We start from the raw sequence: 22,922 nt of genomic DNA on the forward strand, positions 1-22,922 counted from the left end.
GTTGTTGGAGTTTGAGGTGGAGGACAAGGGTCAATAGGATAGAGGATTTTTAAGGCAATAAAAATGTTCTGTATGATACTATAATGGTGAATATGTGTCATTATATATATTTATCCAAACTGAGTGAATGCACAACACCAAGAATGAATACTAAGATCAACTAAGGATATTAGGTATTATGACGTGTCAACGTAGGTTCATCTATTGTAACAAATGTACAACTCTAACTCATTGGAAAAGACCCTGATGCTGGGAGGGATTGGGGGCAGGAGAAGAAAGGGATGACGGAGGATGAGATGGCTGGATGGCATCACTGACTCGATGAGCATGAGTTTGAGTAAACTCTGGGAGTTTGTGATGGACAGGGAGGCCTGGCGTGCTGCGATTCATGAGGTCGCAAAGAGTCAGACACGACTGAGCGACTGAACTAAGCTGAATTGAATGGGAGTTGAATGGGGAAAGTTAAGTGTAGGGGATATATATGGAAAATTTTTATACCTTTCACTTAATTTTACTGTGAACCTAAAACTGCTTTATAAAAATAAAAGGTTTTAAAAACAGTAACTAGGACTGAAAATTTAGAGTTAATTAATTGTCATTTGTTTTTCCAAAGTATCTGTGATGTTTATGTTATTAAAAGCAGTAGAGTACCTGTTTCTTCACCTCCTCTCATTATGGTCAGTCTTTTTTTTTCTTAGTTTTCCAATGTCGTAGAATGGTATTGTATCTTGTGAGATTTTAATTTACATTTCCTAATTACTTAATGACAATGAAAGTGATTAATGCGTTTGTTTTAATCTTTTGGTGAAAAATTCATTAAAACATTTGGCCCACTTCTATTGAAAGGTTTGATTTCCTTTATGTATATTATATGCAAATCTATTATTAGATATTTAATTTGCAGCATCTTCTTGCAGTCTCAACTTGTGTTTTTGTTCTTTTAACAGTGCTTTAGAAGAGCAGAAACTTTAAAGTTTTATAAAATCAGTTTGTTTTAAAATCATATTTAGATTTTGATCTTTACCATAATTTCTCTTAGAAGTTTAATGCTTTCACAATTTTACACTCTATCTGGATATTGATCTTTAATATTTTTCTAAAACCTTTATAATTTAGGATTACTTCATTTTTTAATGTAGAATATAAGGTACGGATGGAGGTGCATTCATGTGTACATCATTACAAAATTATTTCAAATCTATAATTCTACATTGAACTAACTTACACCTTAGCATTTTGTTAAAAATCAATTAACCATGTCTATATGTGGCTCTGTTTTGGGGCTTCTTCTATATTGATCAATATATTGATCAATCATATTTTATGCCACTAGCATACTAACTTTATTGATGTATATTCTTCAACTTTGTTACATTATTTTTCAAAGTTATTTTGATTATTTTCACTTCTACACTTCCATATAAGTTTTAGTATCAGACTTTCAATCAGTACCCCAAAAAATGCCCCTAGAAATTCAATTGGAATATGATTAAATCTGTATATCAACTTGGGGAGAATAGAAATATTCACTGTATCAAGACATGGGTACATGACAATTGCTTGTACCTCCATTTCTGTCTTTGTTAATCTTTTGTAGCAGTGATTATATATTTTCTCTATGTAGGTCATATATATGTATTTTTTTTCTAAAATATGTCTCTTTTTTCCACTGTTTAAAATAATATTTAATTTCATTTCTAATGGGATGTCATTTATGTAAGAAATCCAAATGTTTATATTATGATCTTGTATCCTCTAAACTCACTAAACTTATGCTTTATTAGTACTAATGGTCTTGTACATTACATAAGATTTTTCTGCCTGGACAAACCATGCCATAAGAAATAGGGTTTTATTTTCTCTTTCTAACATCAAAGTTTTGTTTTTGTTTTTTTCAATTACATTTGTTTGCTTTAATGCATTGACTACAAAAACCAGTAGAGAGAAAATACTCGTTTTTCATCATTAAGGATAATTTGTCTTCAATAAATTTTATTACAACTGTTACTTGGCTCCACAATCTTCTCTCATCTTTAGTGAAAAAAATTCAGTATAATCTCTTGAAAGTCAAAGTGAAAATTATATAAAGGAAACTTTTAAAATGAGGTTAAAGTAATAAAGGCTGAAGTAATGCCTTGGTGGCCTTTATATAATCTCAATTTAGGGACCCCGAGAAGCGTTCAAAATACAGGTTAGCCTGGAAGAACTTACCAAATTCTGAATATGTTGGGTCACTCTTTCTTGAAAAATATTCTCACAACCTGGCCCCGAATTTGCTTTGTCCTAACCCCATAAATGACTGGATTTAAACAAGGAGGAACAACCACATACAAATTGGCCAGGAGGATATGAATGTAGCGAGGGACATTCCTACCGAATCGGTGCGTCATAAAGGAGAAAAATGCTGGTGTGTAAAAGGCTAAGATGACACAGACATGTGAACCACATGTGCTGAGTGCTTTGAGTCTGGCATCCCTAGAAGGAAGGTGGAAAACAGTGTGTAGAATCTGAACATAGGAGAGGGCAATGAGGAGCAAGTCAAAGATCAGGGCAGCAATGGTAAATAAGCCATAGATGATGTTGACTCTTATGTTAGCACAGGCTAGACGAGCAATTCCCATATGCTCACAATAGGTATGAGGAATAATGTAGTGTCCACAGAAGGGAAGTCTTTTGAGAAGAGGACAAAAGGGGATGACAAGGAGGACTGGCCTCCCAACTACAACAGAGGCCATGATGGCTACCACTTTGTTGGTGAGGATAGTGGTATACCTCAGTGGATAACAGATGGCGACAAAGCGGTCAATTGCCATGGCCAGGAGTACACCAGATTCCGTGCCAGTGTAGGTGTGGATAAAGAACATTTGGATGAGGCAGGCTTCAAAGCTTACCTTCCTATGGTTGAACCAGAAGATGGCCAGCATTTTGGGTATGGTAGAAGTGGACAGACCTAGGTCAATAAAGGAGAGAAGAGCCAGGAAGTAGAACATGGGTTGATGAAGGCTCTGGTCCGTCTTGATAACAAACAGGATTGTGACATTTCCTACAAGGGCTATCAGATAAACAACAAAGAAGGGGAAAGAAATCCATATATGGAAATCTTCCAGACCAGGTATACCCAGCAGAAGGAAGGCAGAAGGATGTGAGGTGGTGTCATTAAGAAAGGACATTCTGCTGAAAATTCTTGAAGGATGCTCTGCTGTCTTCTTCAGTATTTCTGGGGAGACATGAGGGAATATATGGTGGTTGGATGTCACTGTATATATTTATATACTAGAATAACAATTAAATTATTAGAAAATAATGGAAGGAAATTAGGGTCCAATTAAATTTAACTCTCAAAGATATTCATATTATTCCTATCCTGTTTAATATTCCACATGGATTTTATAAGTTGCACTTCTCTAATATTAAGGTGGTATAATGATTCATAATTATTTCTGTGTGGATCACAACAAACTGGAAAATTCTTAAAGAGATGGGAATACCAGACCACCTGACCTGCCTCTTGAGAATCTATATGCAGGTCAGGAAGCAACAGTTAGAACTGGACATGGACAAACAGACTGGTTACAAATCGAGAAAGGAGCATGTCAAGGATGTCTATTGTCACCCTGTTTATTTAACTTGTATGCAAAGTGCATCATGAGAAGCACTGGGCTGGATGAAGCACAAGCTGGAATCACAATTGCTAGGAGAAATATCAATAACCTCAGATATGCAGGTGAAATGCTTAAAGAGATGGGAATACCAGACCACCTGACCTGCCTCTTGAGAAACTTATATGCAGGTCAAGAAACAACAGTTAGAACTGGACATGGAACAACAGGCTGGTTCCAAATAGGAAAAGGAATATGTCAAGGCTGTATATTGTCACCCTGCTTATTTAACTTATATGCAGTGTACATCATGAAAAACGCTAGGCTGGAGGAAGCACAGCTGGAATCAAGATTGCCGGGAAAAATATCAATAATCTCAGATATGCAGATGACACCACCCTTATGGCAGAAAGTGAAGAGGAACTAAAAAGCCTCTTGATGAAAGTGAAAGAGGAGAGTGAAAAAGTTGGCTTTCAACATTCAGAAAACTAAGATCATGGCATCTGGTCCCATCACTTCATGGGAAATAGATGGGGAAAGAGTGGAAAAAGTGGCTCACTTTATTTTGGGGGGCTCCAAAATCACTACAGGTGGTGATTGCAGCCATGAAATTAAAAGACTCTTGCCCCTTGGAAGGAAAGTTATGACCAACCTAGACAGCATATTCAATATCAGAGACATTACTTTGCCAACAAATGTCCATCTAGTCAAGGCTGTGGTTTTTCCAATGGTCATGTATGGATGTGAGAGTTGGACTGTGTAGAGAACTGAGCGACGAAGAGTTGATGCTTTTGAACTGTGGTGTTGGAGAAGACTCTTGTGAGTCCCTTGGACTGCAAGGAGATCCAACCAGTCCATCCTAAAGGAGATCAGTTCTGGGTGTTCTTTGGTAGGACTGATGTTGAAGCTGAAACTCCAATACTTTGGCCACCTGATGCGAAGAGCTGACTCGTTTGAAAAGACCCTGATTCTGGGAAAGATTGAGGGCAGGAGGAGAAGGAGACGACAGAGGATGAGATGGTTGGATGGCATCACCGACAAAATGGACATGGATTTGGGTTGACTTCAGGAATTGATGATGGACAGGGAGGCCTGGTGTACTGCAGTTCATGGGATCACAAAAAGTCGGACACGACTGAGCAACTGAACTGAACTAAACTGAACCACCATTATGGCAGAGAGTGAAGAACTAAAGAGCCTCTGTTGAAAGTGAAAGAGGAGAGTGAAAAAGTTGGCTTAAAACTCAACATTCAGAAAACAAAGATCGTGGCTTCTTGTCCCAGCACTTCATGGAAAATAGATGGGGAAATAGTGGAAACAGTGGCAGATTTTATTTTGAGGGGGCTCCAAAATCACTGTAGATGGTTTCTGAAGCCTTGCAATTTAAAGACACTTGCTCCTTGGAAGAACATTATGACCAACCTAGACAGCTTATTAAAAAGCAGAGACATTACTTTGCTAACAAAGGTCCATGTAGTCAAAGCTGTGTTTTTTCTAGTAGTCATGTATGGATATGAGAGTTGGACTATAAAGAAAGCTGAGTGCAGAATTGATGCTTTTGAACTGTGGTGTTGAAGAAGACTCTTGAGAGTCCCTTGGACTGCAAGGAAATCCAACCAGTCCATCCTAAAGGAAATCGGTCCTGAATATTCATTGGATGGACTGATATAAAAGTGGAAACTCCAACACTTTGACCACCTGATGCAAAGAACTGACTCATTTGAAAATACCATGTTGCTGGGAAAGATTGAAGGTGGGAGGAGAAGGGGATGACAGAGAATGAGATGGTTAGATGGCGTCACCAACTCAATGGACATGAGTTTGAGTAAATTCCCGGAGTTTTTGATGAACAGGGAGGCCTGGCCTACTTCAGTCCATGGGGTCACAAAGAGTTGGACACAGCTGAGCAACTGAACTTAACTCAAGTGAACTGAACTGAATCATCTCTGAGCTCATTCTTTTGTGGAATTCTTACCTACATATGCTGATATCAACTGAAAATCCTTTCAATAATCATAACTTATATAATATTTTCAAGTTACCTTGGTTACCTAGTTGAGCAGTACAAAAAAGAAAAGCCTCCAAAATGTTATTTTTTAAAAGTGTAAATATTGGATTAAGAATCTTTCCTTATAATGACCAAAAGTGTTATTTGCTCAGTCGTGTCTGACTTCTTGAGAACTCATGGGCGTAGCCCACCAGGCTCCTTGGCCATGGAATTCTCCTGGCAGGTATACTGGAGTGGGTAGACATTCCCTTCTTCCTGACCCAGGGATTGAATCCAATCTCCTGCCATCTGAGTCATTAGGGAAGCCCCATAATGGTCATGGTGGTCAGTAAGACATCCATTTCTTAGGCTTATTTGCCTGTCATAGTCCCGTCTCTCTAGGTGTTACTTTTTCTTTATTTGGCTTAATAGACTGAGTTTAAATCTGTATTTTAGTGAAACTGTGCTTTTATGTTGTGGTTGCAGAATTATTAGTATTTTTATATTTTTACAATAAAAAGCTGTGGTTCTACACATGTACAAATGTGATCATCTTAATAGAGGTGGGAAAATAGTCATTTAATTCAATATCTATGTATTATATTAAAAGAAAAGTTTTCAATAGAATAGGCAAAGCATAAATCTTGTTCAATTAGGCAAAAGGAATTGATGAAAATTCTCCACCTAATATCATAATGAATGGTGGAACACTGAAATTTTTTTCCCTAGGATTTGGAAAAAGCCAAGAATATCAACAAACATCAGTTATGTTTAATATATTACTGGAAGTAAAAAGGTCACTATGTCAAGAAAAATGTACATAAACTGTTAATTTAGAACCAATAATTTAGTTTATCACTCAAGTATAAGAATATTTTTATACTTGTTTTTAACAAAACATTGGAAATTGACATTTTAAATTACAGTTTTATAAAAGTACATATCACCTTCAATGACATCAGAAACATGGAGAACTTAGTAATAAAGTACTTAAAATTATAAAACATGACAGAAATTTAAAAAGACTTAAAAAATTTTTTTAACCTGTAGTTTAAAAGACTGAAGTCTGTTACGATGTCAGTTATTCCTAAATTAGGCAGTAAGTTTAGAACGCAGTAAGTTTAGAACAGCTTTGTTGAATTCCAAGATTTAAGCTTCATCTAACTTATTTTAAGAATACCTTCACTGGGAAAAGAATAACAAAACTTGATGGAACATACTATAGAACTTCAAACTTATAAAACTATAGTAATCAAAACTTATAGCATTTGTGCAATGATAGATAATTAGAATGTAATAAAAAGAAAAGAAATAAACACAGTTTACAAGCTCAGTTATATTTTATCAAGTGAAAAATGTGGTAGTTCACTGAAAATAGGATAGTTATTTCTTCCAGTAATCTGGTGCAACTGAATATACTTATCAGGAAAAAAGAACTTTGTCTCCAGCTTCACAACATATGCAAAATTTTAGCTATACTTCTAAAATAGACCTCGGTTAAAGAAAGAAACAGAACTTAAATTCTGTAAAATTCATAAAAAGGAGAATATCTTTGCTACCCCATGGAATGTAATGGTTTCTAAGACAGAACACAGAAAGCAAGAACCATAAGAAATAAGCTATTACATGTTACATGAAATTTTAAGACTTATTGTAGAGAACATGAATTTAGAGAGTAAGACTGGAATAAAATATTCATAATCTCTACTCTCTGAAAAGAAATTCGTGTCAAAAACATACAAAATACAACTAATAAATAAGAAAAACAAACAGTGGAAAAATAAAGAGACCTAAACTGACACTTGGCAAAAGAAAATATACAAATGACATTAAAATTCTCAAAATCATTCGGCATCAGGAATTACAAGTTTAATATATAATGATATATTACTACACAAGCACTAGAATGATCAAAATTAAAAACTATGAGAGCATCAATTTTTGGTAATAATGTGGAGCAACATAGTCTCTTAAATTACCTGAAATAATTGAACTCCTGGGTGTTGATTCAAGACAAATTAAAGCATATGTTTACACAAAGACTTGTGCAGGGATGTTCATAGCAGCTTTATTCCTAATTACCCTAAAATGGAAACATCACAACTACTCATCACTAAGTAAATAGACAAATCAGTTTGAGGATGTTTACATAATGCAACTCTATTCAGCAACAAAGCTGGATTTGCTGCTTATGTGTGCAACAGCATAGATGAATCTAAAATCATCATACTGAGTTACCAATTACTACTAAAGAGTATTAAGTAAATAATTTTATTTCTATGAAATTCTAGATTATACAGATAAAATAAGTGCTGAAGATATCTATTCAGTGGTTTCAGGGACAGAGTGGGAAGAAACCTAAGAAGATTTTTGACATGATAGAAAAATTATTTATAAGAATGTAGGGTATAAATGGATATACAATTACCTTTGTTAAAAATATACAGATAAAGTATGCACATGTAAATGTGTGTAAATTTTACTTTAAAAAATCAAATTCAGATCTGAAGGAAAATTCAATATATAGTTCTTGAAATTGCTGATAAGAGTATTATGTGTGTCTATTGATTATATATGTTTAAAATGACTCATATTAAAAAGCATAAATATAAACCTAGTCATTTTGTACTGCAGGTTACAGTATAATTTGAATTAATAAAACATTCAATTTTGGAGCTTATTTTAAAGATAGAATCATTTATTTCACTCAGTTACTGCTAAGAGCTAAAAATCCTAAAATCTAACAATAATATTAAACAAAGTCAAAGAACATAAACTAAAGAAACAGCCTATATTAAGTCTAAATATTCTGCCTATTGTGGTTGACTAAAAATCAATTGTTTGGTGTTGGGAACACTCCATTTTAACCCAACAAAACATGGTTTTAAGTTTTCACTCTCCTATACTCTGATGACCTTAGGAAAATCATTCCCTGAGCTTTATTTTAACTGTCTAGTCTGAGATAATCATAGTATCAACTTCAAGTGGCTCTTGTGTTAATAAAATAAGATGTTGTATATGTGAAACATAAACACGCCTTAACACTGGCCCCTTAGTAACATTAGTTGAAATAATCTGACATTATTATCCATGAATATGACTCAGTGCTACTGTTTGATTTTTTAATAAAATACAATAGCTTACAAACAGTATACACATGGCCCCTTCTGAGAGAATATGTTAACTGAGCCCCACCATTCATTTTAGGTTGAAAATTAATTTTTTCATCTAGTTAGATAAGGAGCTGTGTTTTAAAGCATCTTTATAATATCTCAGGTAAACATTGCACTTAGGAAACAAATGACAAAACTTTTAATACTCCTTTACTGATACTCGTTTTGAAAGACTTTCTACCTGGGATAAATTTACAAGTACTTGCTTTTCATTTTAAAATGTAGAATATGTGAGTTAGATTCAATTGAAAACAAAATTGGATGCTGTCAGTCAACTCATGTTTTATCACACAAACTGTGGAAAGCACTGTCGCCTTTACAGAATCTGATTCTTGAATGTGGGTTAATACACAGAGAAAGCAAATATTAACATCCCTGTTTTGTAGCTCAGAGTGCAAAGGTCATCCCTAAGGCCTTACAATCCATATGATACAGCAACTATTTCAGAGGTCACTCTACTGACTATCACTTTGATTTCCATGGTTCTGGACTCTAATCACTTACCCAGGCCCATATCTGCAGGGAAAGTACAGAACACTGTGTCTGGATGCTCCCTCTCTGTAGCAATAACTGAAATAAAGGGGGCCTGGCATGTCATATTGTGATATATCTGCAAGTGATTCTACCTGATGTGACCTCTAGAAACTCTCCTCAATGTCTACAGTGCTAAGCTGCCCCACCAGTCTGAGCCATTTTATGAAAGACCCCTCATACACACAAGTATAAAGTATGACCTGGGCTACCTTCCCAAGGAAATGTGCTGCCTCCTCCTGTGTGTCAGGCTGGCCTTCTTGCCCACGGTCCCTAAGAGGAACACTTTATACAAAGGTTGTGTCTCCCCTGAGAAGGACATTCTGTGTCCACCTCTTCAGGGACTGAGAACATCTAGTGCTGACTCAAGCTTTGACCCTGAACCATTTTGGTTTAAACCTCAATCTAGGCAGTCAAGAACTAACTCCTTTTGTATTTTGTCCAGAATATTTTTGAATGTAGTTTATCTTCATTGCATATATCTTAATATATATATGTGTGTGTATATATATATATACATGTGTATATATGTGAATATATACACATTATATATACATGTGAATATATAATATTCCCTTCTTTCACTTACATTTCAGAATTAACAGCTATGCAGGTGGCACTAGTGGTAAAGAACCTGTTGGACAATACAGGGGACATAAGAGATCCAGTTTGATCCCTGTATTGGGAAGATCCCAATGCCTGGAGAATCTCACGGACAGAGGAGCCTGGCAGTTCATGGGGTTGCAAAGAGTCCTAAACGACTGAAGTGACTTAGTACGCATGCACACATGCTCATTATTTTATATAATTTCAAGTTGCAAAACATATTGACAGCTAAATGTTTGTTTTTTTTTTAATTGAAGGATAATTGCTTTACAGAATTTTGTTGTTTTCTGTCAAACCTCAACATGAATCAGCCAGGGGTATACATATATCCCCTCCCTTTTGAACCTCCCTCCCATCTCTCTCCATCCCCTTCCCCACCCACATTGATACAGAGTCCCTTTTTGAGTTTCCTGTTCATACAGAAAATTCCCATTGGCTATCTATTTTACATATGGTAATGTAAGTTTTCATGTTACTCTTTCCATACATCTTACCCTCTGCTCTCCTCTCCCCATGCCTATAAGTCTATTCGCTATGTCTGTTTCTCCACTGCAGCCCTGTAAATAAATTCTTCAGTACCATTTTTCTAGATTCTGTATATATGCATTAGAACACAATATTTCTCTTTCTCTTTCTGACTTACCTCACTCTGCATAAATAGGCTGTAGGTTCATCCACCTCATTAGGACTGACTCAAATGTGTTCCTTTTTATGGTTGAATAATATTTCATTGTGTATATGCACCACAACTTCTTTATCCATTCATCCATCGATGGACATCTAGGTAGCTTCCATGTTCGTGCTATTGTAAATAGTGCTGCAATGGACAATGGGATACTTGTGCCTTTTTCAACGCTGGTTTCTTCACAGTATATGCCTAGGAGTGGGATGGCTGAGTCATATGGTGGTTTCATTCCTAGTTTTTTAAGGAATCTCCATGCTGTCTTCCATAAAGACTATATTAATTTACATTCCCACCAATAGTGCAAGAGTGTTCCCTTTTCTCCACACCCTCTCCAGCATTTATCTCTTGTCAACGTTTTGATGAGGGCCATTCTGACCTGTGTGAGGTGGTATCTCATTGTAGTTTTGATTTGCATTTCTCTAATAAAGAGTGATGTTGAGCATCTTTCCATGTGTTTGCTAGGCATCTGTGTGTCTTCTTTGGAGAAATGTCTGATCAGGTCTTTTTCCCACTCTTTGATTGGGTTGTTTGTTTTCCTGGTATTGAGTTGTATGAGCTGCTTGTATATTTTGGAAATTAATCCTTTGTCAGTTGTTTCATTTGCTGTTATTTTCTCCCATTCCAAGGGTTGTCTTTTCACTTTGCTTATAGTTTCCTTTGCTGTGCAAAGGCTTTTAAGTTTAATCAGGTCCCACTTGTTTACTTTTGTTTTTGTTTCCATTACTCTAGGAGGTGGGTCATAGAGGATCTTGCTTTATGTCTAGTGTTCTGCTTATGTTTTCCTCTAAGAGTTTTATAGTTTCTTGTCTTACATTTAGGTATTTGATCCATTTTGAGTTTATCTTTGTGTATGGTGTTAGGAAGTGTTCTAATTTCATTCTTTTACATGTAGCTGTCCAGTTTTCCCAGCACCATTTACTGAAGAGGCTACCTTTGCCCCATTGCTTATTCTTGCCTCCTTTGTCAAAAATAAGGTACCCATAGGTGCATGGGTTTATTTCTGGGCTTTCTTTCTTTTTCCATTGGTCTACATTTCTGTTTTTGTGCCAGTACCATGCTGTCTTGATGACTGTAGCTTTGTAGTATAATCTGATGTCAGGAAGATTGATTCCTCCAGCTCCTTTCTTCTTTCTCAAGACTGCTTTGGCTATTTGGGGCCTTTTGTGTTTCCGTATGGATTTTGAATTTTTTTGTCCTAGTCCTGTGAGAAATTCCATTGGTAATTTGATAGGGATTAATTGAATCTATACATTGTATTTGGAAGTATAGTCATTTTCAAAATACTGATTCTTCCTACCCAGGAATGTGGAATATCATCTCTCCATCTGTTTATGTCATCTTTGATTTCTCTCATTCAGTTTAGTTCAGTCGTTCAGTCGTGTCCGACTCTTTGCAACCCCATGAATCGCAGCACTCCTCCCTGTCCATCACCAGCTCCTGAAGTTTACTCATACTCATGCCCATCGAGTCGGTGACGCCATCCAGCCATCTCATCCTCTGTCATCCCCTTCTCCTCCTGCCCCCAATCCCTCCCAGCATCAGGGTCTTTTCCAATGAGTCAACTCTTCGCATAAGGTGGCCAAAGTACTGGAGTTTCAGCTTTAGCATCAGTCCTTCCAATGAACACCCAGGACTGATCTCCTTCAGGATGGACTGGTTGGATCTCCTTGCAGTCCAAGGGACTCTCAAGAGTCTTCTCTAACACCATGGTTCAAAAGCATCAATTTTTCAGCGCCCAGCTTTCTTCACAGTCCAACTCTCACATCCATACATGACCGCTGGAAAAACCATAGCCTTGATTAGATGGACCTTTGTTGGCAAAGTAATGTCTCTGCTTTGTAATATGCTATCTAGGTTGGTCATAATTTTCCTTCCAAGGAGTAAGCGTCTTTTAATTTCATGGCTGCAATCACCACCTGAAGTGATTTTGGAGCCCAAAAAAATAAAGATTGACGCTATTTCCACTTTTTCCCTATCTATTTGCCATGAAGTGATGGGACCAGATTCCATGGTCTTAGTTTTCTGAATGTTGAGCTTTAAGCCAACTTTTTCACTCTCCTCTTTCACTTTCATCAAGAGGCTTTTTAGTTCCTCTTCAACTCTCTGCCCTAAGGGTGGTGTCATCTGCATATCTGAGGTATTGATATTTCTTCCGGCAATCTTGATTCCAGCTTGTGCTTCTTCCAGCCCAGCGTTTCTCATGATGTACTCTGCATATAAGTTAAATAAGCAGGGTGACAATATACAGCCTTGACGTATTCCTTTTCTTATTTGGAACCAGTCTGTTGTTCCATGTCCAGTTCTAACTGTTGCTTCCTGACCTGCATATAGGTTTCTCAAGAGTCAGGTCAGGTGGTCTGTTATTCCCACATCTTTCAGAATTTTCCACAGTTTCTTGTGATCCATGCAGTCAAAGGCTTTGGCGTAGTCAATAAACAGAAATAGATGTTTTTCTGGAACTCTCTTGCTTTTTCGATGATCCTCTCATTAGTGTCTTATAATTTTCTGTGTACAGTTCTTTTGTCTCCTTAGGTAAGTTTATTCCTAGATATTTTTTTCTTTTTTTGAACTGGTGAATGGGACTGATTACTTAATTTCTCTTTCTGATTTTTCATTGTTAATATATAGAAATGCAACTGATTTCTGTTAGTATATAGAAATGCAAATGATTTTGTGTGTTGTATCCTGCAACTTTGCTAAATTCGCTGATTAGCTCTAGTAATTTTTTGACACCATCTTTAGGGTTTTCTATATATAGTATCATGTTATCTGCAAACAGGGAGAGCTTTACTTCTTCTTTTCCAATCTGGATTACTTTTATTTATTTTTCTTCTCTGATTGTTGTAGCTAGGACTTCCAAAACTATGATGAATAATAGTGGTGAAAGTGGACACTCTTGTCTTGTTCTGATCTTAGGGGGAATGCATTCAGTTTTTCACCATTGAGAATAATGTTTGCTATAGGCTTATCATATATGGCCTTTACTGTGTAGAAGTAGGTTCCTTCTATACCCATGTTTTGCAGAGTTTTAACCGTAAATGGGTGCTGAATTTTGTTAAGGGCTTTTTCTGTATTTATTTAGATTACCATATGGTTTTTATCTTTCAATTTTTTAATATGGTGTATCACATTGATTGATTTGCATATATTGAAGAATCCTTGCATCCCTGGAATAAACCCAACTTGATCATGGTATATGAGCTTTTTGATGTGTTGCTGAATTCTGCTTGCTAAAATTTTGTTGAGGATCATTGCATCTATGTTCTTCAGTGATATTGGCCTGTAGTTTTCCTTTTGTGTGTTGTCTTGTCTGGTTTTGATATCAGAGTGATGGTGGCCTCATAGAATAAGTTTGGAAGTGTTCCTTCCTCTGCAATTTTTTTAAAGAGTTTTAGGAGGATAGGTATTAGCTCTTCTCTAAATGTTTGATAGAATTCTCCTGTGAAGCCATCTGCTCCTGAGCTTTTGTTATGGGGAGATTTTTGATCATAACTTTAATTTCAGTGCTTATAATTGGGTTGTTCATAATTTCTATTTCTTTCTGGTTCAGTCTTGGAAGATTGAACTTTTCTAAGAATCTGTCGATTTCTTCCAGGATCTCCATTTTTATTGCCATATAGTTGTTCATGATAGTCTCTTATGCTCCATTGTATATCTGCATTGTCTGTTGGAACCTCTCCATTTTCATTTCTAGTTTTGTTGATTTGATTTTTCTCTCTTTTTTTCTTGATGAGTCTGGCTAAAGTTTTGTCAATTTTGTTTATCTTCTCAAAAACCAACTTTTAGTTTTATTAATCTTTACTCTCGTTTCTTTCATTTCTTTTTCATCTATTTCTGTTAGGATCTTGATGATTTCTCTTAATTTTGTGGCTTTTTGTTCTTTTTTCAGTTGTTTTAGGTGTAAAGTTAGGTTTTCTATTTGATGTTTCTCTTGTTTCTTGAGGTAGGATTTTATTGCTATAAACTTCCCTCTTAGAACTGCTTTTGCTGCATCCTATAGGTTTTGAGTTGTGTTTTCATTGTCATTTGTTTCTAGAATTTTTTTTTAATTTCTCCAGTAATTTGTTGGTTATTTACAAATGTATTGTTTAACCTCCGTGTGTGTGTGTGTGTGTGTGTGTGTGTGTGTGTGTTTAACAGATTTTTCCTTGTAATTGATGTCTAATCTCAGCATTGTGGTCAGGGAAGATACTTGATATTTCAATTTTCTTAAATTTACTGAGACTTGATTTGTGACCCAACATGTGGTCTATCCTGGAGAATGTTACATATGCACTTGAGAAGAAGGTGTATTCTTCTGCATTTGGATGGAATGTCCTGAAGATATCAATGAGATCCATTTCATCTAATGTATCATTTAAGACTTGTATTTCCTTATTAATTTTCTGTTTTGATGATCTATCCATTGATGTGAGTGGGGTGTTAAAGTCTCCTACTATTATTGTGTTACTGTCAATGTCTCCTTTTATGTCTGTTAGTGTTTATCTTATGTATTGAGGTTCTTCTATGTTGGATGCATAGATATTTACAATTGTTATATCTTCCTCTTGGATTGATCCCTTGATCATTATGTAGTGTCCTTTGTTATCTCTTGTAATATTTTTAATGTCTGTTTTGTCTGATATGAGGATTGCAACTCCAGCTTTCTCTTGCTTCCTGTTTGCATGAAATATAAATTTTCCATCCTCTCACTTTAAGTCTATATGTGTCTTTAGGTCTGAAGTGGGTTTCTTGTAGACAGCATATATATGAGCCTTGTTTTTGTATCCATTCAGCCAGTCTGTGGGAGGAAATGGCAACCCACTCCAGTATTCTTGCCTGGAGAATCCTGCAGACAAAGGAGTCTGGTGGGCTGCTGTCCATAGGGTCACAAAGGGTCGGACACGACTGAAGCGACTTAGCATGCATGCATGCATTGGAGAAGGAAATGGCAACCCTCTCCAGTATTCTTGCCTGGAGAATCCCAAGAACAGAGTATCCCGGTGAGCTGCCATCTATGGGGTCGCACAGAGTCGGACACGGCTTAGCAGCAGCAGCAGCAGCAGCAGCAGCAGCAGCCAGTCTGTGTCTTTTGGTTGAAGCATTTAATATAAGTTACACTTAAAGTAATTATTGGTATATATGTTCCTGTGGCCATTTTCTTAATTATTTGGGGTTGATTTTGTAGATCTTTTTCTTCTCTTGTATGTCTTGAGTATATAAGTCCCTTTAACATTTGTCGTAAAGCTGGCTTGGTGGTAATAAATTCTCTTAACTTTTGCTTGTGTGAAAAGCTTTTTATTTCTCCATCAATTTTGAATGAGATCCTTGCTGAGTACAGTAATCTTGGTTGTAGATTTTTCCCTTTCAGTACTTTAAATATATCCTGTCATTCCCTTCTGGCCTGCAGAGTTTCTCCTGAAAGATCAGCTGTTAAAGAGATGGGGTTTTCCTTGTATGTTACTTGTTGCTTTTCCCTTGCTGTTTTTAATATTCTTTCTTTGTGTTTAGTCTTTGTTAGGTTGATTAGTATGTGTCTTGGCATGTTTCTCCTTTAGTTTATCCTCTATGGGACTCTTTGTGCCTCTTGGACTTGATTGACTATTTCCTTTTCCATGTTGGAGAGATTTTGAACTGTAATCTTTTCAAAAATTTTCTCATACTCACTCTTTTATTCTTCTTCTTCTTCTGGGGCCCCTGTAATTCGAATGTTGGTGCATTTGATATTGTCCCTGAGGTCTCTGAGACTATCCTCAGTTCTTTTCATTCTTTTTATTCTATTCTGCTCTTCAGAATTTATTTCCACCATTTTATCTTCCAGCCTATGGATTTGTTCTTCTGCTTCATATATTCTGCTATTGATTCCTTCTAGAGTATTTTTAATTTCAGTAATAGTGTTGTTTGTCTCTGTATGTTTATTCTTTAGTTTTTCTAGTTCTTTGTTAATTGATTCTTGCAGTTCCTCCATTCTGTTTTCAAGGGTTTTTTAATCATATTTACTATCATTATTCTGAATTCTTTTTCAGGTAGTTTGCCTATTTCCTCTTAATTTATTTGGACTTCTGTGTTTCTAGTTTGTTCCTTCATTTGTGTAGTATTGCTTGCCTTTTCATTATTTTTTTAAGTTATTGTGTTTGTGGTCAACTTTTCTCAGTCTTCAAAGTTGAATTCTTTCTTTCTTTTGGTTTCTGCCCTCCTGAGGTTGGTCCAGTTGTTTGTGTAAGCTTTGTATATGGTGAGATTTGTGCTAAGGTTTTTTGTTTGTTTTTGTTTTTCCTCTGATGGGCAAGGTTGACTGAGATGGTAATCCTGTCTGCTTATGATTGGGTTTGTATTTTTGTTTTTCTTGTTTTTTAGATAAGGCGTCCTGCAAAGGGTGCTACTGGTGGTTGTGTGATGCCCAGTCTTGTCTTCACGTTGCTTCCTTTGTGTGAGTTCTCACTATTTGACACTCCCTAGGGTTAGTTCTCTGGTAATCTAGGGCCTTGGAGTCAGTGCTCCCACTCCAAAGACTCAGAGCTTGATCTCTGATCAGGAACAAAGATTCCACAAGTGGTTTGTTATGACATTAAATGAGAATAAAACAAATACCCAAAAATGAGAAACCAAAGAGGAACCTCAGACATGTGGCAGTTACAAAATCAGGCAAATAATAATTAAAATAATGGAATATACAAATATACATTTACACTCTTGAGTGAAGTCCAAACAGTCCAACAAAAATAAAATACAGTATATTGATTCAGCAAACAAAGGAAATCAAAAATCATATTTACCAGTTAAGAACAAAACTAAGTAAAGCATAAACTGGAAAACAAAACTAAAGCAAGGTGCCAAGTGGGGAATAAAGCAATGAAAATGAAAACAAAACTAACAAATATGTTGAGAGGAAAGGAAAGAAAGTGAAGATAAAAGAATAGACATGCAAAGTTAAATAGGTGTAGGTAAAGAAGATTTGTATACTTTAAAGATTAACTACAAGGGGAAAATAACTGTACAGAAAGCAAACCAAAGGATACATGTAGAAAAAATAATAATAGGTTTTTAAAAATTAAGAGGTAAAATTTTAAAAAGAAAAGATAAAAGAAAACAACAATAAAGAACAGTTCCACAGAACTGCAAAAGCCCAACTTAGGGCTAAAGGTGGATAACAACAATAAAAAATGAGACTGGGGGAAAAAAAACTCAGAAATTAATTAGATTTCATAATGTCAATAAAATCAACAGCTAAAACAGAGGGGGAAGAAAAAGAAGAAAAAAATCCACAGGAATCTACAGAACAAGTCAAAACATAAGGATAGTAAATGCTGTTCTTGAGTTACTGCTGTCAGAGTCCTTTCCCTCACTGGGAGTCACAGTCCAGCTCACCTCCCTAGGATGCCCTCCAACACTGTGCTGATCTCTGTACCTGCTGTGGGTGCAGCTCAGATTCTAATCTGGTCCTCTTCCTGTGTGTTCCTGCCTCCAATGTCCACAGCTATCAGAACTAGTGTGTTTTCTTTTGTGGGAGCCCTCAGTGTCCTTTTATATTTTCCTTGGACACGGAGTCTGCCTAGTGGATCATGTGGATTTAATCTGAGGTTTGTACAGCCAGTGGGAAGGGTTTGGGTCTTCTTCCTTAGCCACACTGCCTCTGGGTTTCAGCTGTGGTCTATTTCCACCTCTGCATGTGGAGTTTGCTCCTGAGGCTGTGCTGGAGGACTTGGGTGAGGGTCAGGTGTGGAGGTGGTGCAGCTGCTTGGGTTGCAGGGGTTCTGACAGCACCAGGTTGGCAGCTAGGGGAGTTGGCAGCTAGGGCAGCAGGAAGCATAGTGCTCTAGAAGGGTATGGCAACCAGTTTTGGCCAATACACTCTAGTATTCTTGCCTGGAGAACCCCCCTGACAGAGAAGCCTGGCAGGCCTCAAGGAACAGGGTTGCAAAGAGTTGGACACGACTGAAGCAACCCTATGTGCATAGACGCAAGATATTTTTTCTTGCCTGTGGCAGCTCTGCCCCAGTGAGGGTTGACCGTGAAGGTGGCTAGCTGCTTGGCTTGCAGGGACCCTGATGGTGCCAAGTGTGCAGGCACACGGACTGCCTCTGCCGCAGGAGTTATGGCCCTATCAGAGTCTTTTTTTGAGCCTCCTGTGTCTAGTGATCAGAAGGCCTCTTTGGCCAGTCTTTCTCTATGGCTCCGCCTGTTTAGGCACTTAGAGGTCTCCCTTGCCTGGGGTCCTCCTCTGTTGTTTGGCACATCAGGCATATAGAGGGGCCCCCCTCACTGAGGTCCTACTCTTTAGATCTGCACTTCAGGCACATAAAGGGGCCCCTGGGTGGGGTCCTACTCTGTAGTTCAGTGCAGTCAGGTGTTTGATGGGCCAGCCTCTCTATTGTTCAGCTGCCAATGCTGGCGTGTGGGGAGAGGGAGGCTATGGTGATGGCACCACCCCTCCGCATGACTCAGCAGTATCGCCTTGCTCCCATGGCTGCCTGGCTTTCCTCCACAGGCATTTCCCACCACAGTCTCCTCCCTGACATCCCCTTGCTCTGTCTCTTCACAGCTAACAGCAACCCTCGCCCTGGGATTACTCCACAATCCCTAAACTCCAACTCCCAGCGACTGCACCATCTAGGGGACTCGCTTGCCTATCTGGGGTTTGTATGGCTGTGGCAAGAACTCTCGGATTCTCATTCCATTTAGGCTGCCACCGATCAGCTGGTTCACTCTCAGCCTTAAATGTTTCTCCTCTGATTCAGACAATTGCCACAATGTGGGGATTGGACCCCTGCTTCAGTTCCCCCATACACCGAGGGCAGGTCCAGTCCTGCTTACACTGTTTTTCCCCCTGGTTCCTTCATCCTACTGAGTTTTCCGTGATTCTATATATTCTTTTCTACAGGTCAGGTCCTCCTGTCTGCTCTCAGCTGGTGTTCTGCATTCACTTGTGTGTCTGAAGGTGTATTCCTTACGTATCCATGGAGAGAGATGTACTCCATGTCCACCTACTCCTCTGCCATCTTGTTCTCAACACCTATATGTTTACTTAGCTTTTGTTTGTCTGTAGTGTCATCATCTATTTCTATATTAAGTCATAGGAGAGAAGCTAAAGAAACTGTACTGAAACTAAATTTAAAATTCTGTTACATGATAATTGTGTGGCTATGTGTAAGTCACTTCACTCCTAAATATCTACTTACTTTTAAAACTTGAACTACCTATAGAACCAAATATAGTTTCTATAACATTGTGATTGTTCAAGAAATGTTAAATTCCATTATTAGTGGTTTTATTACCTCATGTTTCATAATTTTTTTTTTTTTTATGATTCTTTTGTCATATGGAAATGGGGGGTACTTTTCCCTGTCTGTACCTTATATAAGAAATCAATTTTTCTTACTAGTTGTGTCTTACACCTATTTACATGTAAAACCTATATACTTATTTTTGTCCCACAGTTTTTGAATACATTCATGTTATATATTTTTGTTTACTGAGTTGAGGAATAAGGCAGTTTCTATTCCAGTTTTGAAAATGCTATTTCTCCAATATAATATTAATGTCAATGTATAATATTATTATTGCATGTGTTTTTTTTCTTGGTGCTTGTTGAATTACTTGTTCATAGGCCACTCTGGCTTCCCAGGTGGCTCAGTGGTAAAGAATCCACCTGCCAGTACAGGAGATACAGGAGATGCAGGTTAGATCCCTGGGTCAGAATATCCCCTAAAGAAGGGAATAGCAACCTGCTCCAGTATTCTTGCCTGGAAAATCCCATGGACAGAGGAGGTAGGTGGGCTGTAGTTCATGAGCTCACAAAAAGTTTTGGACACAACTGAGTGACGGAGCACAGCTCACAGCATGGCACATACCACTTCTACTAATGTATAGATCTACCATATTATGTTGGTGCTTTCATTTTCACAGGCTCATTGAATATTTTGCTAAAACTACTGGTAAAGAAAAGTCTGAGGGCATATGTGCTTTTTATTTATTGAATACATAAACATTTAGCTTAATATTTTTATGTTCTGTTTCACTAGCTGTAAAAACTAGTTTTATTAAAGTATTCATCTTCCCTCCACTGCTCATTCTTACTTTCAGACTTTGTCATTCAAGCCAAACTGTGAGGGCTTGATCTTATCCTGACATGGGTCAAGAAAAAACAAACAAGAAAACTACAAAAAAAGTTGCCTTTGCACCTTTTCCTCAAAGTCTACCTTCATTAGTTTGGGATAATATTTTCTCTGGTAGAAAAATTTGAGTTTTTGTCCTGTTTAAAACACAGCTACCTCCCCATGCTTAACCCTTCTGTCTTTTCAGATAGATGGATTTCTCCAGTTACCTCCTCTATATACACTCTTCTTCATCCCAAATTATTATTCCCATTTCCTGAGCTATAGAAAGGGAATAATTAGTAGCTACTTCTTATCATAGCTACAAGAATTCAAGGAGTTAATACTTAAAAAGTTATGAAGTATGGCTCATAATATATGTATGTGAGTGTTATTATATTATTAGTCAATTTTTGCCAACCTCATGTGCTTTTTTCATGTAAATTCTCTTTTACTTATGCAGTTGTTTACATTTGTATGTGATTATATCTATGCATATATTAAATATTTATTATTGTCTCTTTTGTTTCTAAAATGAGTGAAATGCTTTGTAAATCTATACATAGAATATCATCTTCCCCTGACATTGTACTATTTCAATCATCTGCAGAGAGATGAAGTTTTGTTTTCTCCTACTCAAGCCTCTTCATCTCTGAAGAGCAAATTTCATAATCTGTTTCTGAAAGTTCTAATTACCCTTTCTCTTATCTGCTTGGTTCTCACCCCATAAATAACAGGATTTAGAGCAGGTGGGATGACAACATAAAAGTTAGCAAGAAGAATGTGGATGTACTGAGGAACATTTCGGCCAAAACGATGGGTCATGAAGGAGAAGAATGCTGGAGTATAGAAGGCCAATATGACACAGACATGGGAGCCACATGTGCTGAGTGCCTTTAACCGGGCACTCCTAGAAGGTAGGCAGAAGACAGCACGCAGGATATGGACATAGGAGACGACAATGGCTATGATGTCAAACACCAAGATAGAGATAGCACATAAGCCATAGATGATGTTGACCTTTATGCTGGCACAGGACAGGCGGGCAATACCCATGTGCTCACAGTATGTGTGGTGGATGATTTGGTGCCCACAGAAGGGTAACCTCAGGATGAGCAGAACAAAGGGAATCGCGATAGCTAAGGGTCTCAGAAGGATGACCAATGCTATCACTAACACCACCTTGTTTGTCAGCACCAGTGTGTAGTGAAGAGGGTTACAGATGGCCACATAGCGATCATAGGCCATGGCTACAAGCACAGCCGACTCCATACCGGTGCATAGGTGGATGAAGAACATCTGAACGAGGCAACCCTCAAAGGAGATTTCTCTCAGGTTGAACCAGAAGATGCCAAGCATCTTGGGGATGGTGGATGTGGACAGGCCCAGGTCAATAGATGACAGAATGGCCAGGAAGTAGAACATGGGCTGATGGAGACTGTGTTCAGTCTGAATCACGTAAAGAGTTGTAATATTTCCCAGTAGAGCAGTCATATATACAATACAAAATGGAAAACCAATCGACATATGCACATCTTCTAGCCCTGGAATCCCCAGTAGGAGAAAAAAGTAGGGGTGGAACTGTGTGTCATTAGGAGGGACCATGCCTCTCTGGCACTGTGACAGCTGCATATTTCATACTGGATGTCTCATTCATTGAGAGGCTCCAACACTTCTTGTCCAGTTATATGGATTTCCTACAAAATTATACAAAAATATGTGTGGTCTTTTCTAGTCACCAAGCCCATCATGACATAATTGTGTGACCTTTATAAAAACTAAAATGCATCATTCTTGTTTAATTTTTATGTAGCTTATCAGACATTACATTTATTTTCATTAATCTCTTCAATAATTTTAATGATTAATTTAATTTTATACTTTTATATTTTTAGTGTAATAACTTAATTTAATTTAATGAAACTTTTATCAAAGATCAATAGCTTATCAGGCAAATGGCCAGATATTTCGTGTGCAGAGATAAATTAAGCATCGTTACTCCTCTTAAGGAAGTTCAATTATAGCTTAAAAATTAAAACAATAATAAAATGGTTTCTTTGGGATTGTAACAGGTACATTTTCCTTTTATCCTAGGCAATTACCATCTCATAGTTAATTGCCACAACCTGTGAAGATAGAACTTGCACAAAATCTTTTTAGAAGTACCAAACCCAGTAGAGAAAGCCACTCAATCAACTCCTATATCTCTGTCATCAGAAACACCACCATTGTAGTTTGGGTAGACTGTACTGAATGTAGGAAATGCAG

The 22,922-nt window shown here is 37.3% G+C and overlaps 2 protein-coding genes across 2 annotated transcripts; both read right to left on the minus strand.

Annotated features, from left to right (window-relative positions):
- Positions 1-2,231: 2,231 nt before the first annotated feature.
- Positions 2,232-3,170, minus strand: LOC133054247 (olfactory receptor 52E4-like). Its single transcript, XM_061139056.1, has one exon. It carries the CDS (start codon positions 3,168-3,170, stop codon positions 2,232-2,234), a length of 939 nt encoding a protein of 312 aa, XP_060995039.1.
- Positions 3,171-21,320: 18,150 nt separating this feature from the next.
- Positions 21,321-22,259, minus strand: LOC133054254 (olfactory receptor 52E1-like). Its single transcript, XM_061139071.1, has one exon. It carries the CDS (start codon positions 22,257-22,259, stop codon positions 21,321-21,323), a length of 939 nt encoding a protein of 312 aa, XP_060995054.1.
- Positions 22,260-22,922: the final 663 nt, after the last annotated feature.

Source organism: Dama dama, chromosome 1, assembly GCF_033118175.1.
Source record: "Dama dama isolate Ldn47 chromosome 1, ASM3311817v1, whole genome shotgun sequence".
NCBI classification, from domain to species: Eukaryota; Metazoa; Chordata; class Mammalia; order Artiodactyla; family Cervidae; genus Dama; species Dama dama.

What these genes read in the sequence shown, in the direction of transcription:
- LOC133054247 (XM_061139056.1), bottom strand. Translation starts at nt 3,170, where the DNA reads ATGTCCTTTCTTAATGACACCACCTCACATCCTTCTGCCTTCCTTCTG.
- LOC133054254 (XM_061139071.1), bottom strand. Translation starts at nt 22,259, where the DNA reads ATGGTCCCTCCTAATGACACACAGTTCCACCCCTACTTTTTTCTCCTA.